The 15,469-nt window shown below is 36.0% G+C and overlaps 1 protein-coding gene across 3 annotated transcripts; it reads left to right on the top strand.

The window, feature by feature from the left end:
- Nucleotides 1-6,200: 6,200 nt before the first annotated feature.
- LOC133869815 (protein HIGH CHLOROPHYLL FLUORESCENCE PHENOTYPE 173, chloroplastic) lies at nt 6,201-15,011 on the top strand. Of its 3 annotated transcripts, XM_062306894.1 has the most exons (18): nt 6,252-6,339; nt 7,424-7,442; nt 7,525-7,678; nt 7,807-7,936; nt 8,116-8,166; nt 8,762-8,896; nt 9,085-9,108; nt 9,249-9,360; nt 9,911-10,036; nt 10,186-10,235; nt 11,450-11,608; nt 11,692-11,787; nt 11,875-11,990; nt 12,123-12,246; nt 13,232-13,345; nt 13,517-13,597; nt 14,516-14,706; nt 14,960-15,011. In XM_062306894.1, the coding sequence occupies exons 3-17, from the start codon at nt 7,656-7,658 to the stop codon at nt 14,660-14,662; spliced, it is 1,488 nt and encodes a 495-aa protein (XP_062162878.1). In that variant the 5' UTR covers nt 6,252-6,339; nt 7,424-7,442; nt 7,525-7,655; the 3' UTR covers nt 14,663-14,706; nt 14,960-15,011. The 3 variants fall into 3 exon arrangements, with proteins under 3 accessions (XP_062162876.1, XP_062162877.1, XP_062162878.1); XM_062306892.1 differs by having other exon boundaries at nt 6,201-6,339; nt 7,424-7,678; nt 7,775-7,936; XM_062306893.1 differs by lacking the exon at nt 7,424-7,442 and having other exon boundaries at nt 6,211-6,339.
- Nucleotides 15,012-15,469: the final 458 nt, after the last annotated feature.

Genomic DNA, 15,469 nt, shown 5'->3' with positions numbered 1-15,469 from the left:
GGACAATACCCCCAGACGTAGAGAAAACGACAGAGGACTTGAAACACTCACTTCCTAGCGTTCTCCGAAGAGAGAAACCCTAGGGGAGGACTCATGTTAAACTATGATGGGTTTAGAAGAACACCTTTTTTAACTGGGTACAATATGTTAGCTGATTAGTTTACAAAAACGAGTAGACCTCAGAGCTAGGCTTCTGGCTAGCTAGCTAGCTAGTAGTGGACAAGATAACGATCAAGAAGTATTCGCTGTCTTTAAATGATAGACATCCTTGCAGATGAGGATTTTATAGACGAACCTAATGCTGGTAAGTGCTCTCTCATTAATTCTTTTTTGTCACATATACAGATGCTATTGCATGTCAACTCTGCGAAGGGAAGTTAATACAGCATGAAATACCATAGAACCAGTTCCTGTACCTATACCTAATTTGCTTAGAAATAAAAAAATAAATAAAAATAAAAAATCGAGGGAGAAAAAGAAATAATAAAGAAAGAGTGAAAGGAAAAAAAACATAAAAAATTATGCATTAATTTACAGGAAAGGACAATATGGAGTACTAGGACAGGAGATCTGAAGAACACAATTATATTTGCATGGCAGTCAATTAGAAAGGCAGACCAAGAGCCATAGAAGTGGGCTCCTTGTTGAAAAACTTGTCTATGCCTTAGTGCCTCTCCATTGTTACTTTAGAAAATAAATGTAAATTAAAGATTCATACTCATTATTGAATGATAATATTCTTTCGACAATTTTAATTGTATAATCGGTTAAAAATGATAATTTTAAAAAGAAAGTAGATTGTTTATAAATTTATCTAGTGGGTACTTGAGGAATATTCTAATCCTATAAATTTCTTTCTAAGATCATCACATTAAATTTTTCACTATTAATAATGGAATACCCCGTGGGTAGCTAATGTATTATCAAATTAAAGCATTTATCATGTGGAGCTACTACTATTACCTTATAACATAGCAGCAAAAAATGTTTTATATATATATATATATATATATATATATATATATATATATATATAAACTTTAACTACTTTGCATAAATAATGACTCACTAGATCTCTAAACAATTGTTCATTACTATGAGCATTACATAACTCTTAATTCACGTCACGTCAATACTGTTATTTAATAGTTCTCAACCTATCATCTATATAAAATGAGAAATGCTACACTTACATCCGACCTTTACTCCCATTTACTCACATCCTGATGTGGTAGACACGTGGCACTGCCACATAAGTACAAAGAATAATAAAAAAACTTGGACGAGATTGCCGTCGTTGGAGGCGTTCTTGGCGCTAGTGGACCTAAGCGAAGTCGCTTTGGTGCAAACCCAGAAGAAATAAGGAGGCAATGGACAGTAATCTGGATAATCGTCCATCAAACCAAATGGTGCCATTTTCACCCAAGCCTGCAACCTCCGGTCAAAGAAAATTAAATAAAGAAACAAAAAAGAAGAAAAAAGAAAGCCTTGGAAATTCAGACCCTTTTTTCCACTCAAAAGGCGCGGATTCTCCCAAATAAAATAGTCCAAACACCCCCCTCTCTCTCTCTCTCTCTCTCTCTCTCTCTCTCTCTCTCTCTCTCTCTCTCTCTGTTGATGAATTTTTTGGAGCTGGTGACTTGGAATTCCAGATCGACACCGTGTACCAATGCTCTCAAGGTTAATGAGAACCGAGTAAGGGTTACCCGAAATTTCTGCAAAATAAAAGGGGTCGTCGGGGTGTCCCGGCAACGCCTCCTCCGATGATCAAGTTAGAATTGATGAAGTAGAGTAGGGAGAAAGAAAAACACACATACTTTCTAAAGAAGATACCTCTCTTCAGCTATAAAAGAAACCTCTTTTATATGTCTGCCCCTCTTAAATATCCTTCACGTCAACATTTATTACCTGAAGATGCCTTTCTTTTCCTTAATTAATTTGAGCGCACAAACCCAGGTGTTTAGGGTCGACTCATCCTCACTTTCTCTGAACGGCGGCGAATGATCATCGATTAATAAGACAAAAATATTAATTAGGGAGAGAAGTCTCTCCCTTCCTCCAAATCACTCTGCTCGTAGCCGTAGACTATAGCTCGCCTTGTTCAATTTCGAATTATGGCGGGAAATTCCTTAACACTCTCTAACCTTGAAGATTCAACCTCAACAAGGAGCAACAACAACAACGCCAACAACATTAACAAATAACAACAGATGAGACTATTTCATAGTTTTTATGTGCGCACCATTTCTTGGCTTTACAGAGCTACATACCAAGATTTCTGTTTTCTAGATCTCTCCTAGCTATATTGGGTTTCCTCCGCCGATTGACCAAAAAAATACGAAGAGTTGAGTGTATGTAGACCGCGGCTATATCTTCGTCGTTGTGGAGGCAGAGATCGCCGTCGTTGGAGGCGTTCTTGGTGCCGGTGGACCTAAGCGAGGTTACTTTGATGCAAAACCCAGAGACTGTCTTGGCTGAGCTGGTTGCCGATTTCTCACCCAATTTCTTTTTTATTTCTTTTAACTTATGTGGCAGTGCCACGTGTCTGCCACATTAGGGTGTTGGTAAATGGGAGTAAAGAGTTGGGTGTAAGGGTAACATTTTTCATACAAAATTAATTGCTCTCTTACGATCATATGATATCTTATTCCTTTAGGCTTACTATTCTTACCTCGCTCATGATCTCATGTTGTCGATGTCTTGTCATCTGATACTGACCTATTCCACCTCTGTAAAAAATGTTTACAAGTAGAATGATGAGTCAACGGCTCAATAAACAAGCAAATCGGTGCTAGTGTGACATGTGAATACACTATAAAAAAATTCACCCTATTTCGGCCGGGGCTGACAAAGTGCTAGAAATAAGGAAAAAAAGGTCGGTAATAAAATCAGGTCGCTTATTTTCCGACGCATAAAGGATCCTTCTAGTGACGTGTCAAGAAAAGGTTGTTTGGGCGCAAAAGACAAGCGCAAGGAAATTGTTTTATTGTATTATCTTCACCTCTTTATAAATAGAGATCTTTTGTATTGTAAACATCACCAAGTGAATAAGAGCAAAATATAGCCATTAAGACTTTATCATGTGAACTTAGGTGATAGACCGAATAGCGTAAAATATTTTGTCTCTCTTCTTCTTCTTCTCTAAATTTCCTTTACTTTTATTATATTTATGTTTCCTTTCTCTTCTGAGCATAGTTCTCCCTGCTTGAGACAACACAATTTACCTTCCACCTAGAGATATTTTCTGAAAATTTTCTCGCTAACTGTGATTTCCTCATTACTTCAATTGCTTAACTAGAACATAGCATGGAGTAAACAATTTTGAGAGAATGGTTTTTTTTTTTTTTTTGTCGTCTTGACAAAAAACCAGTAGGGTGATTCTTATTTACAGTGATACACATAGAGTAGTTACATAGTAAGAATAAGAATAAAATATGTGCCTAGTCTAAAGGGATACAAAATAATTACAAGAGAAGAAAGTAATTAACACAAAAGATACAATATCTTTAAAGTCAAGTCTTGGGCTGCACGTGTAGGTATGTAAGGAAAGTCTTGAGCAGCACACATAGGTTTTGTACAGCACGCATAGTGATTAAGGGAAGATCTTGTGAGCAGCTAGAATATTGCAACATATCAGCAATATTCCTTGTTGAATTGGGATCCTTGATTGTGGGGAGAGATGCTGAATTACAATCTGTAGTCTCAGTACAATCCGGATGCTTGTGTGTCAAGGCAAGGCCTCCAATAAGGTTAGGATCTGCTACTGATATGGGAGAAGGATCCTCTGATATTATGGAAGGATCCTTGGTTGCTCATGTGGAGATTGATGCAGCAGGTGCTGATGTGGATGAAGAATTCATTGTTGAGGTAGCCGCTGAGGTGGAGACAACATGTACACTAACATGGAGACCCCACTCTGTGGGAGAAAATATGTGAAATTATTTACATCTCCAAAAAGACAATCTTTTTTATTTATTTATTTTTTCCTAATTGAATAAGAGAAAAGATTACAAAGGAAGATCATTCCCACTTATGATCCAAAATGAAGAAGTGGACAATCTTAATAATGAAAAAGGGGTGGGCTCCATAACAATAGATTCAAACCAAACTAAAACAGCGCTAAGATAATTACAATGTTTAGGAGCCAAACAAATGACCTGGTCTTGTCAAAGGGCCGCGCAAGGCTGTTTGAAAAGCTAAAAGAGAGTAGATTAGGACAAACCTATTTGCACACCCCACTTGGAAACAGCAACAGCCACCAAAAGATGGCTAAAGCAGTAAAAGCGCTGTTAGAGTCCAAAATTAGGATTGCAAGTAAGAAAGGGGCAACACAAATTCAAATATAATAATTTCCATTAAAGGAAAACAATACCCAAGTAATGTAAAAAAAAAAAAAAGCAGCAAAAACAACAACATAACTCCGGATGAAAGAAAAGGCTGAGAGTTTGCCAGTGGCGGCGCGTGAAGACCACGCGCCACCACTGGAAGACCTATCTCCAGCGGAGATCGCAAGGACGCTCTTGAATCGCCGACAGCTGGGGCAGGGGAAGGATAGAGGGTGAAACATGGTCACCACGCGCCGGAAAGGGAGACAAACTCTCGGCCATGTGCATGCCACGCTTTGATGCGTGGACGTCGGGAGAGATTACAGCGAGCATCAGTGGAAGCGGAAGATGCTAGCGAACCCATTGAAGAGGCGTGGTGCGTGTCGTGCAAAAGTTGACGGAAGAGCGTAGATCTAGATCTAAAAATTTCGACCCAAGAACCTAGTCAAAAATCACAAAAAACACGGTGGAGGAAGGGGATAGCCGATGAACACTGAGTTGAAAAGGAAGGAAAGGGAGTAAAATACCTCGAAGGAGGTAGATAAAGTTAGAGCAAGCTCTAGCAAGATAAAGGCCTCAACAGAGGCGTTAGCAGATGGAGGAAAGGGGAAGAGAGGAGCAGAAAAGGGAGAGGAAAGGGGAAGAGAGGAGCAGAAAAGGGAAAGGAGGAGGAGGGAAGCTCCCTCCTGTGGTATTTGGCCGGAAGGATTATACGATAAAAATGGTTTAGAGAGAAGGAGGAGCATCTCCATTTAACAATAACTCTTTACAAAAACGTAGACTTCAATGGCTAGATCCCCAAAAAGACAATCTTAATTGCCCCTTCATTATATGGAGGAAGTCGCTCCGTAGGCCAGTACTGGACATTCTCCAACTTGCTATTAATTCCAATGAAGCTTGCTATTTTGTTCCTTTTTTTCTTTATATAACCAATGAAGGGGAGGAAGAGGGGAAATGTGGAATCTAATAAGTGACTTTCGTTTTATGAATTGTAGTTTTCAGTCAATTGAGCTATCCCTTGAGGTCCTATGTTATTTTTTGGCACCTATTTCAGTGGATGGCATTTGATTTCATAGGAACAAAGTGGTGCATCGATATTTTTCCATATCCAAAAATATATTTTTACCATTCAAATAGTCTAAAATAACTAGGAACTCCTATCCTAATCAATTAAGATCACCTAATAATCTCCAAATCAAATGATTAAGACTCGATCTATCCGCATCAGATTCTCATTGGGCCAACCTATTAAGTTACCCTCATAACCCAACCCATCTCATCTTCTTGCCTTGAGGCCCTTGACCAATATGTACCACAAGCAAATTTTAATTTGCTAGTTACGTACCCCATTTCCCAAATTGCTCCCTATAAGCAACTTTATTCTACAAATCGAAGGTTATTAACAGCTTACCTTATATATAATATATATTAAATATATAAACAAATAATAATAATAATAAAATACAAAACAAAATTGCAATTACGGTTAAAATCAATACCCGCTTGTACACCCTGACATACACTACATGCTTATTTGACGATGCTTTATTGCTTCTAAAAAATAAAAACATTAACAAATAAATTCAATTACTCTATAACAAAATACTTAAATTATTTTTACATTTATGTTGTATTAATTTTTTTTTTTTAAAAAAAAAACACATTTTAAAAAGCGATGTAAAAAAAGCCATACATATCTGACTTTTTTTTTTTTTTTTTTTTTTTTTTTTTTTTTTCTTTTTTTAATCAAGAAAAGATAAAAATGCAATATTGAAGAAAAATATTATGTGAAATGAAGCGGCTCCACGCTATACAGTATACAGTGCACAGCTGATTCTAGAAGTAACAGTCAAAAGTGACTGTTAGAGTGTGTGGTCTATATTTACTCCTCCACTTCAAATATCGGGAACAAGAAGGAGAAGAAGAAGTTAATTCTCAAGCAATACCAGAACTCTCTCACTGAAGAACAATGGAATGTTGTTCTATCCATATATCCTCTGCTCTCAACCTTCAGGTAACCTCCACACCCAAATAGAAAGCAAACAAAAAATGAAGAAATTTATTATTCTTTTGTTACGTTTAAGAATCTCTCACTTCTCATGTCATAAAGGTCCTAAACTCAAGATGAATTCTTTGTGGTTGTGGTATAAACTGTTTCGGTTAGAGGAAAAGTTTTTGAGAACGTACGAAAAAATAGGTTGTGCGAAAGGCAAAGCTAACAAGTGTTTAGCATGTTAAAGTGTATAAGGTAATCATGCGATGTTGAAAGTAGGGAAGGATGATGGGTGAACTGAAATGGGTATGTTTTATCATCTGGGATTGTTGTAGAAATAGTGGGGTAGATTAGAATCAATTGTAACAGTAGGAATATTGTCTTTTTTTTATTCAGTTTGTGGTCTTCCAGTGAGTGATTTTTGCACGGTTTATTGTCGACCGGACACAAATCATGTTTGCTGCAATGTTCAACTGATTTTCCTGGAGCACTGAGTCTGATATTATTACGGATTGGATCTTCACATTTCAAGGAGATGTGTTTGGAAATTCTCATGTTCAGTACAGTTTAATCCCCAATTTTATGCTACCCAAATACTATTTTAAGGAATCCCTAAATTTGTGACTTATAACATGAATATCCAAAACCATTCCCAATTTGTTAAGTTCCGGAACTACTCCTAATCATCTTTAATCAAGTTGATATTTTCTTTCTCTCTTTATTTTTTTCTTTCTATACTGCATTTTATACTGCTGCTGCTGCTGTGTGTGTGTTGCTAAAGTATATCCAAATTGTTCTTTCAGTATTTTGCCCTATTATGTCCGTAATTTGTGGTTATTTTGGCCCGGGCATTCACCCATTTCGGAGTTTGTCACCAGGTCCAGGATTCCTTGGAAAATGACAAATGAATTGAAGCCAAAATACTTTCCATGACATTTAATAGGAATGAAAAACGTACTGATATCTAATATCTAGATTCTACATCGTTATTACTAAACTGAAGTTTACTGCATGATTATAGTTGTTGAGCTTGCTTTTTTACATTCAAGCATCTTCAAATTTGTGATTGGTTTAACTAGCATAGCTCAATCGATTGACACTGCAGGGCTCTTCATCACCATTTGGTAGAAAATTTTCGAACAAATCTTTGCATCCTTGGTTACTGTCCTCTCCACTTCCTAAACCGTTTCTTCAACTTAATGACAGACCGCAGTTCTTTGTTTCCCGAAAAAGCTTAGCTTCACTCTCTTCAAGAACAAAGAGCGGGTCCATATCAGCAGAAGCTGTTAAGCAGAGTTGGGACTTTGGCAGATTTTTGAAAACTTTATACTTTTTCAATGGACCCCCATCTCCTGCTAAGGTCAGACATGGTGTCTATTCTAATTTTGATCGCATCTAACATGGAGAGCTTATCTTGCCCTTACTAACAAGAATTAAATATTTTGGAATTGTGAAGTTCTTTGAATTTCTGATTGAGAAACTATCCAGCCCATCACCTAGTAAACCAGAAAAGGCCATGGATACTTCTGGTATTATCCTGGTAGCTGGAGCTACTGGTGGCGTGGGTAGAAGAGTAGTTGACATCTTGCGGAAGAAAGGATTTCCAGTCCGAGTATTGGTATTTCTGCTTTTACCTTCCTAATGTATTTGTAATGCATGCTTAGCTGAAAGAGCTGCAAGCCAGTGTAGCATTATTTAAGAAAACAATTTTCCATATGCTCTTAAAACTTTTGGTGTACAATACTGCTTATTATCTTGTTCGATGTATATCCCCACTCTCATATGAAAATTTCTCAGGTCAGAAATGAAGAGAAGGCGAGAAGGATGTTGGGCCCAGATATTGACTTGGTGCGCTAGCTACCATTTAAATTTGTAGTTTGATGAAATTGTTGCATAAAATTTCTCTTTCCAACTGATTAATTTTATGTGTTCGTCAAAATTATTGTGTTGAAATGCTGTATTTGGGTTAATTCCTCAATAGAGTAATATGATCTACAACTTTAGTTTTCCAGCTGCCTTTTATTGATAATCAGGTCCACTCATGATGGGTCTGGAGGATGTTTGTTTTCTGTGCAAGTATGGTGGGAATGGACTTCCAAATTTTGCGTTTAGTTTCCCTTTCTCTATTAGTAAATTATTCATGTCCATACATATTATGTCTTTTAATGTAAAATTTCTTCTGAAGTTTCTGAATTCATAACTGACCCCAATATACTTAGATATCTGATTGTGCTAGTTTTCCTTGGACTGAAAAGAATGATCTTCATGGAATTTTGATATTTGATACTCTCAAGTGTTTTTAGTAGATTTTCCTAATTTAATATCGAACCAAGATGTTTCTAGTATATTATTGTAAATAATGAGCATTTATATGAAAACTTGATTGTGTTTTCTTTCCTTACTTTCCATGCTTCCAACAGTACCTTTTTCTGTGATATCTCAGATTGTTGGAGACATTACTAAGGAGAGTACTCTGGTCCCTGAGTATTTCAAAGGAGTGAGGAAAGTTATTAATGCCGTCTCTGTCATTGTCGGCCCAAAGGAAGGAGACACCCCTGACAGGGCAAAATACAGCCAAGTAAGTTTTTGAAAGTTTTTAAGATGGTGAAAACTCATAGTTTCACATATAGATGTAGAAGAGTTCAATTAGAATGTCAATCCCATTTTCATCCAATATGGCGGGCCTCTTAATAATGGAAAATGTATGCATGCTGTAATATTTTCCATAGGTTGTTCTTTAACACAAAACAAAATCTTTTGGTGCAGGGAATCAAGTTCTTTGAACCGGAGGTGGCGAACTGATTGCCTGTTCTGTGTTTTTTATTTTTCCTTGAATTGGAAATTCAATTGTTTATCCCCCTTTACTTTGCAAATTATACACACATGTGGCACTTGATAACTATGAGACCTTATTTGATTGATGCAAGCAGATAAAAGGTGATTCTCCTGAAATGGTGGAATACATTGGGATGAAAAATTTAATCAATGCTGTAAAAGGGAGTGTTGGACTTCGAAAGGGAAAACTACTATTTGGATTTGAAGGTACATTACTTTCTAGGTGAAAATTTGTGATCTAGAACCAAGATGTTGCATTTGAGCAAGTCGTTAGCATGCGGAGAGTAAAATAAAACTGAAGCTTAAAAAAAGGTGAAAAACAGAGAGAAAGGAATGGGAAAAAGGGAGAGAGGCGAAAGGGGCATTGCAAAGCATGTGCAGTATGCCAGTAAGGAGCACAATGAGAACCAAAGTTCTTGAAATTATAGATGTCATAAAATGTGGATAATAAAATTTGATTTGTAATGTGGCCTTTTGTGCACAGCGTTTATAAATCTATCATGTTTATTTCCTACTTTACTAGAGATCAAGAGATTTGGTATTAATCAATGACAATTCAACCAAGATTATCGATACTCTGTTTCATTAGGGGGAAAATGTGTTGACTGTGTGGGTTGGGTAGTTCAATAGACCAATTAATACATGTCATCAGTGCTTTTTAACTTAACCAAATCTTGAATGTCATTGCTCATTATCTGTTTATGCTACACGAATATGTCTGTCCTCTAGAACTTTTTTTCCTGCTCCTATGTTGCAGATAATAATTCTAGAGAACTCGCTTGGGGTGCTCTAGATGATGTTGTAATGGGAGGAGTTAGTGAAAGCACATTTCAGATTGACTTAACGGGCAGCGAAGTTGGTGGACCAACTGGGGTTTTCAAAGGTATGTTCTTGTTAGAAACTTCCAAACTTCTGTCTCTGTATTTTATTTTCTTGGAGGTAATTCCTTAAGAACAATGGGGAGTAGCTTTCTATCTCCAAATGCTTTTATTTATTCATTTCTTTAACAATTTTTGGTGTATTTTTTTGCAGGCGTTGTTTCCACTGCAAACAATGGTGGCTTTACTAGTATCAGAACAAAGGTAATAAATGGTGTTCTATAGCATCTCAAATGAGCCTAATTCATATTTCTCTATGAAGTGTTAGTGTCATTTGTCCAGATGTTCAAGATGCGACATTTTTTTGTAATTTTAATTGATATTTTATTGATGCTCCAGATTCTTTAAGAAGCGGAATGCAATGATTTCATCTATGGGAATGTTCAAACATGTTTTCATTCAATTTGTTACATTTAACAACCTTTCCATCCATTGCTGGCATGAAATTTTTGATGTTTCTCTGGACTGCGTAGTTCATATAGTTTCTGTTATCCACATGGCTCTATGGACCATAATTGATTTCTTAACACAAAGGGGTTTCTTTCCCTGTCGATCTGCTTCCTAGAAGTATTTATGCTTCAGTTGCTTTATTTATTTATTTTTGTGTTACACCAGCTATCTTGTATTGCAAGTCTTGATGCTTTTGTTCATAGAGGCTTGTATCTTTCCTATGCTTCATCCGTACATAGTGTCCCTTTAGTCTTGTGCCAGCATAGTTCTAGTCTTGTGCCAGCATATGTCTCTATGCTACCATAAGATAAAGATCACTTAATTGCCCAATCTCTACTTTGAGTGGAGTCTTCATGGATGAGGGAACATGTATTATTGATAAAGGTTTCTCCTTTTGTAAAACATGAAATGAAGTTAACTATAATGTTTCTTTTAGAAAACATATTTCTGCTTATTACAAGAGGACTGTTATTAGTAAGCTTTGTGCCAAAAACGGAGACATTCAATTTTGGTGGTCTTTGATCATTTTTATTTCCAGCTTACCTGGATGGTTTTAAGGTTGATTAGAAGTCTTCATTTAGGGTACACACAATCAATATGCATTATGCAGGTCAAGCAGCATTCTTAGTTCACCTGTAATTTTTTTTTCTTCCAGAGCACTTGCAATTTAATAGTTGCTTGTGGTAAAAATTTGCCCTTTTGTTTTCACTGTTGTAAGTTGGAACAAAAACATTGTGGATTTTCAATGAACTTTAATCTCAGTATTTAAAAAAAAAAAAAATCGCGGGAAATAAGCTTTTCCTTGAAAGCCTTGCTGTGCCTCCTGCATTTTCTACCCCAATGGATATCCTTCAATTCTTGTTTTTCTCCTCTCTTCTCTTGGTTTGTGTCCAGGCTTTTGGAATGATTTAATTTATAAATCCATTTTCTTATATGAAGGAAAGAAAGCTTATGTATTTGGTTTTCAGAATTTCTCAGTCCCAGAGGATGTTTCTGCATATGATGGTTTGGAGCTTCACCTTAAAGGTGATGGTCGCAGGTATAAACTTATCATTCGCACTAGCCGCAATTGGGACACTGTTGGTTATACAGCAAGCTTCGACACAGTAGCAGGCCAATGGCAGTCAGTAAGTGACATTATAAACCCCTTGATCAAATGTTTACGTTTAATAATCACAATTCACAAGCTGTTGTGCCCTGTCCCACCCAGATACGCTTGCCATTTTCTTCTTTGAGGCCTATATTTCGAGCGCGAACTGTATCAGATGCCCCACCCTTTGACCGAACCAGTGTTATATCATTACAGGCATGCTTCTGGTTAATAACTGTTTTTCTATTTTCTGCTGCATGGTTTTCTACCTTGTTTCTGACTGACATACCCATATTACTGCAGCTCATGTTCAGCAAGTTTGAGTATGATGGGAAATTGAATCCAACTTTTGCGGAAGGTGCATTTCAGCTTCCAGTATCAAGCATTCAGACGTATATAAAGGATCCTATATGTCCAAGGTTTAACAATTCTTTCCATTTGGATATTTTTTATTATTAAAACTGTTATTATTATATACACACTTTAATCTAATTGGTCTGCTAGGTGCATTTTCTGCTTTAGATAATTTCTTTTGTCTGTGTCTCTTGTAGGTTTGTACATGTGAGTTCAGCAGGAGTTACACGACCTGAAAGGCCTGGACTTGATCTGAGTAAACAACCTCCTGCTGTCCGCTTGAACAAGGAATTGGGTTTTATTCTCACATTCAAGTTGAAGGTTTAAAACTTAAACCTGCAAGCTGTTTAACAAGGATATAATTATTTGAGTTGCAGCTGCTAAGAAATTGCCAGCAGACTTTTAAAAGTTGGATTATTGATTGAACTTCCTGAAATTATGGTACATGGGCTGATGGGTTGAGCCTTTTACAGTTTTACCTAATTGACTTGTAGTCATAAAATATAAAGAAGATAGAAATATTAATTACTTTGTTTAAGTTTAGTAGATATTCTTACGCAAATGTGCATATACAAATGGACACATTCATAGACAATCAAGACTGAATATATCACTTAAACAATGCAGTTTGATATATGCTGTACTAATTGACAAGATTGCGCTTGTAATCATATATAAGTCATTGACAATTAAAATTTATATATTATTTGAAGTTTGAAAAGATGGCTAGAATGATGCATGTTGAACCAGTGTATCAAGTGAGTGAATCAAACTTGCGATCCTATAGGTCATTGACAATTAAAACTTTCTATGTTGTTAACTTGTTCTTCCCAAACTGAAGTGATATGATAAACAAGTGGATCAATGCATTGCAAGAAAGGCTTGAGACATTCATTCTCATTGTGTACTATTAGAGTTAACAATATGCTCCCTAGATAATGAATGGAACATGTCTAGATGGGAAAGAAATTAATATCTAAGATAGCATTCTCAGTTATGTACAGTTTCTATGATGCAAACCAATATAGAAATGAAGCATGCATTAGAACGCCCCACTGTAAGTAAAATAAGAAAATTACATCTAACCTTATTCCAGTTCTGTGATGTTTGACTATAAATGTTTAGTTACATAAATAAATAAGTTTGTGTAAGAAATAAATAAAATGTAAGAGAAGATGTTCAATTGAAATTAGCTTCATGTCTTCTCCTAATACCTTAAGTTTATCTTTCTTTATCTGTAAGCCTAGATCCAAAGTGTAAAAGCTACAGGCTCTTCATTTTCTTACACTATCCAATTCTGCATTAGGGGGAGGATTCATTACGTGAAAGTGGAATGCCATATGCAATCGTTAGGCCATGTGCATTAACTGAGGAGCCTGCTGGAGCAGATCTCATTTTTGACCAGGGAGACAATATAACAGTACGACATTTTAAATTATATCTCAGTTTTTACTAGTTAATGTTAGAATATCTAACATGAGGATTCTATAAGCTGAACTTGGCTCTGGAATTTAGTTTTTGGATTGTTTGTTAGGCCTCCAAGGCTCCAATTTTCTTATGACAATAATTATTGCCTATCTAATAAATATAGGGTAAGATATCAAGGGAAGAGATTGCTTGTATATGCGTTGCTGCTTTGGATAGCACATATGCTTGTGATAAGACTTTTGAGGTAATACTCCTGCTTTGGCATATTATCTACTTTCTTTTGATAGACACATTTTTGTTTTTATAGTATGGGGTGATTCTGATTAAAACATTAGCATGTAGCACGTTGATTGATAAAGATCAAGTTTAACTTAAAATGCTTGAAGTTTTGTATGCAATCCAACGCACAGAACGCATTGTAATACATCAATAAAGTCTCAATTTGTAACTTATTTGAACTTTTTTCTTCCCCCCCTGGAGGTATGTAATTGACAAATTAATAGAGTGCTTGTTTGAAAACCCCTTCAGAGATAGGGGAGTTCTGATTCTGATTCTATTTCATCAGTACTTTGCACAACCTTTCTGATCGTAATTGGCGATTCCAATATTGATATTAGAGAACAGATTGCAAATTGTTTTACATGATTGGAATTCAAGCTCAAAGGTTCTTGTTATCCATCCTATGATAATCTTCCTTCTGTGCTTTAGTCACTTGAATTACTCGGGGCAAATTTCATCATCCTAACATAAACGATAAAATCTTTTGGGCTGTGCACTATAGCACTTTGTTTTGGAAAATTGAGGAATGGTTACCAATAATGTTTTAAAATTGCCTGCAGATCGTTTCATCAACCCAAGTAGTTGGAAATCCTTTTGCAATTACATGATCACTTTAGATTTTCCACTACGAGTAGATAAGGCAAGTGCCGTTAGTTCTAACTTCGAACTATTTCCATGGAACTTCTTCATGAGTTGATTAAAAGATGGCTGACTATAACATGAACTGAAAGTGGGAGAATATGTAAACTTGTCATTCTTCCTTGCTACTCTTGAGCTTATCAAATTTCACTGTTGAACATAGGTTCCCAAGACATGCTTTTGGACATATCCCCTTTCTTATTGGTATTTTGGACATTATCATGTCCTTTTGTGTCTTCTGCAGGTTAAAAGTGTGATTCCATTTAGTGAGCCTTTCACAGTGGACCCTGAAAACCCACCTCCAGAGAAGGACTACGATGTATACTTCAAAACTTTAAAAGAGAGCATTACCGGGAAAGAAATCCTGGAACAAAGTCCTGTTCCAGTCTGATGCTGAAGCAAGCTGGTCTTACTTCTAAAATAATCCTGTACAAGGTGATTATATATTTATATATTTTGGAGTCTGGGATCAAAATCTTGGTAAGGATTTGAGAAGAAATCTGAGATCGTACACTTTCTTTTGCTACCTATTTGAAACAAGATTTATTAGTTGCTTTACTTGTACTTAATTGTATTGGATCATGCATATTATTTCTTTGTGCTTGTTAACATATTGTTAATTGACCCAGTAAAGCAGATTGAGGAACTCTTTTACTAACTCCGCCTACACTGCTGTTGATCAATGCAGGTGTATACATAAACGGAGCAGAGGTTTCTAAAGAAACATATAAGCATGGAAACATTGGAAAGGAAATGTAATGTTATTGAGCTTTGTATTCAAATGATGTCTATGTATAGATGGTTCATAAGAGATTGATGAAAATAACAATTCGCATAAAAAAGGGTTAACAATTGTACATTTTCTTTTCATGTATGTATACTTATGTTAATTGAGAAAAATAAATGGAAGTGAACATGCATGTTTACCACTCTTTGTTTTACTAGCAATATTAAGACACATTCTTGTAGGGCTGGCAATTATTTACCTAACACGTGAACCTGCACGTACTCAACATGTATAAAATTAGCGATTTAAAGTTGATGGGTTTAACATGTTTAATTAAATGAGTCGGGTTAAGTTTAATGTATATGGTTTTATATTCATGTTTTGATAAGACTTAAACCCGATAAGCGACATTTAGGGCTAATAATTTTATATCTATGCATCAACACGATTTAAATAAGATACTCGAATTGT

Source organism: Alnus glutinosa, chromosome 5 (genome assembly GCF_958979055.1).
Source record: "Alnus glutinosa chromosome 5, dhAlnGlut1.1, whole genome shotgun sequence".
Classification (NCBI taxonomy): domain Eukaryota; kingdom Viridiplantae; phylum Streptophyta; class Magnoliopsida; order Fagales; family Betulaceae; genus Alnus; species Alnus glutinosa.
Note: the sequence above shows the minus strand (reverse complement) of the source record. Positions and strands in the feature narration are given on the sequence as shown.

Bases quoted from the DNA above. Each gene is read 5' to 3' on its own strand.
- LOC133869815 (XM_062306892.1), top strand. From the start codon at position 6,295: ATGGAATGTTGTTCTATCCATATATCCTCTGCTCTCAACCTTCAG. The intron at 10,037-10,185 runs GTATGTTCTTGT...ATTTTTTTGCAG, and splicing joins ACCAACTGGGGTTTTCAAAG to GCGTTGTTTCCACTGCAAAC. The intron at 13,598-14,515 runs GTAATACTCCTG...TGTCTTCTGCAG, and splicing joins CTTGTGATAAGACTTTTGAG to GTTAAAAGTGTGATTCCATT.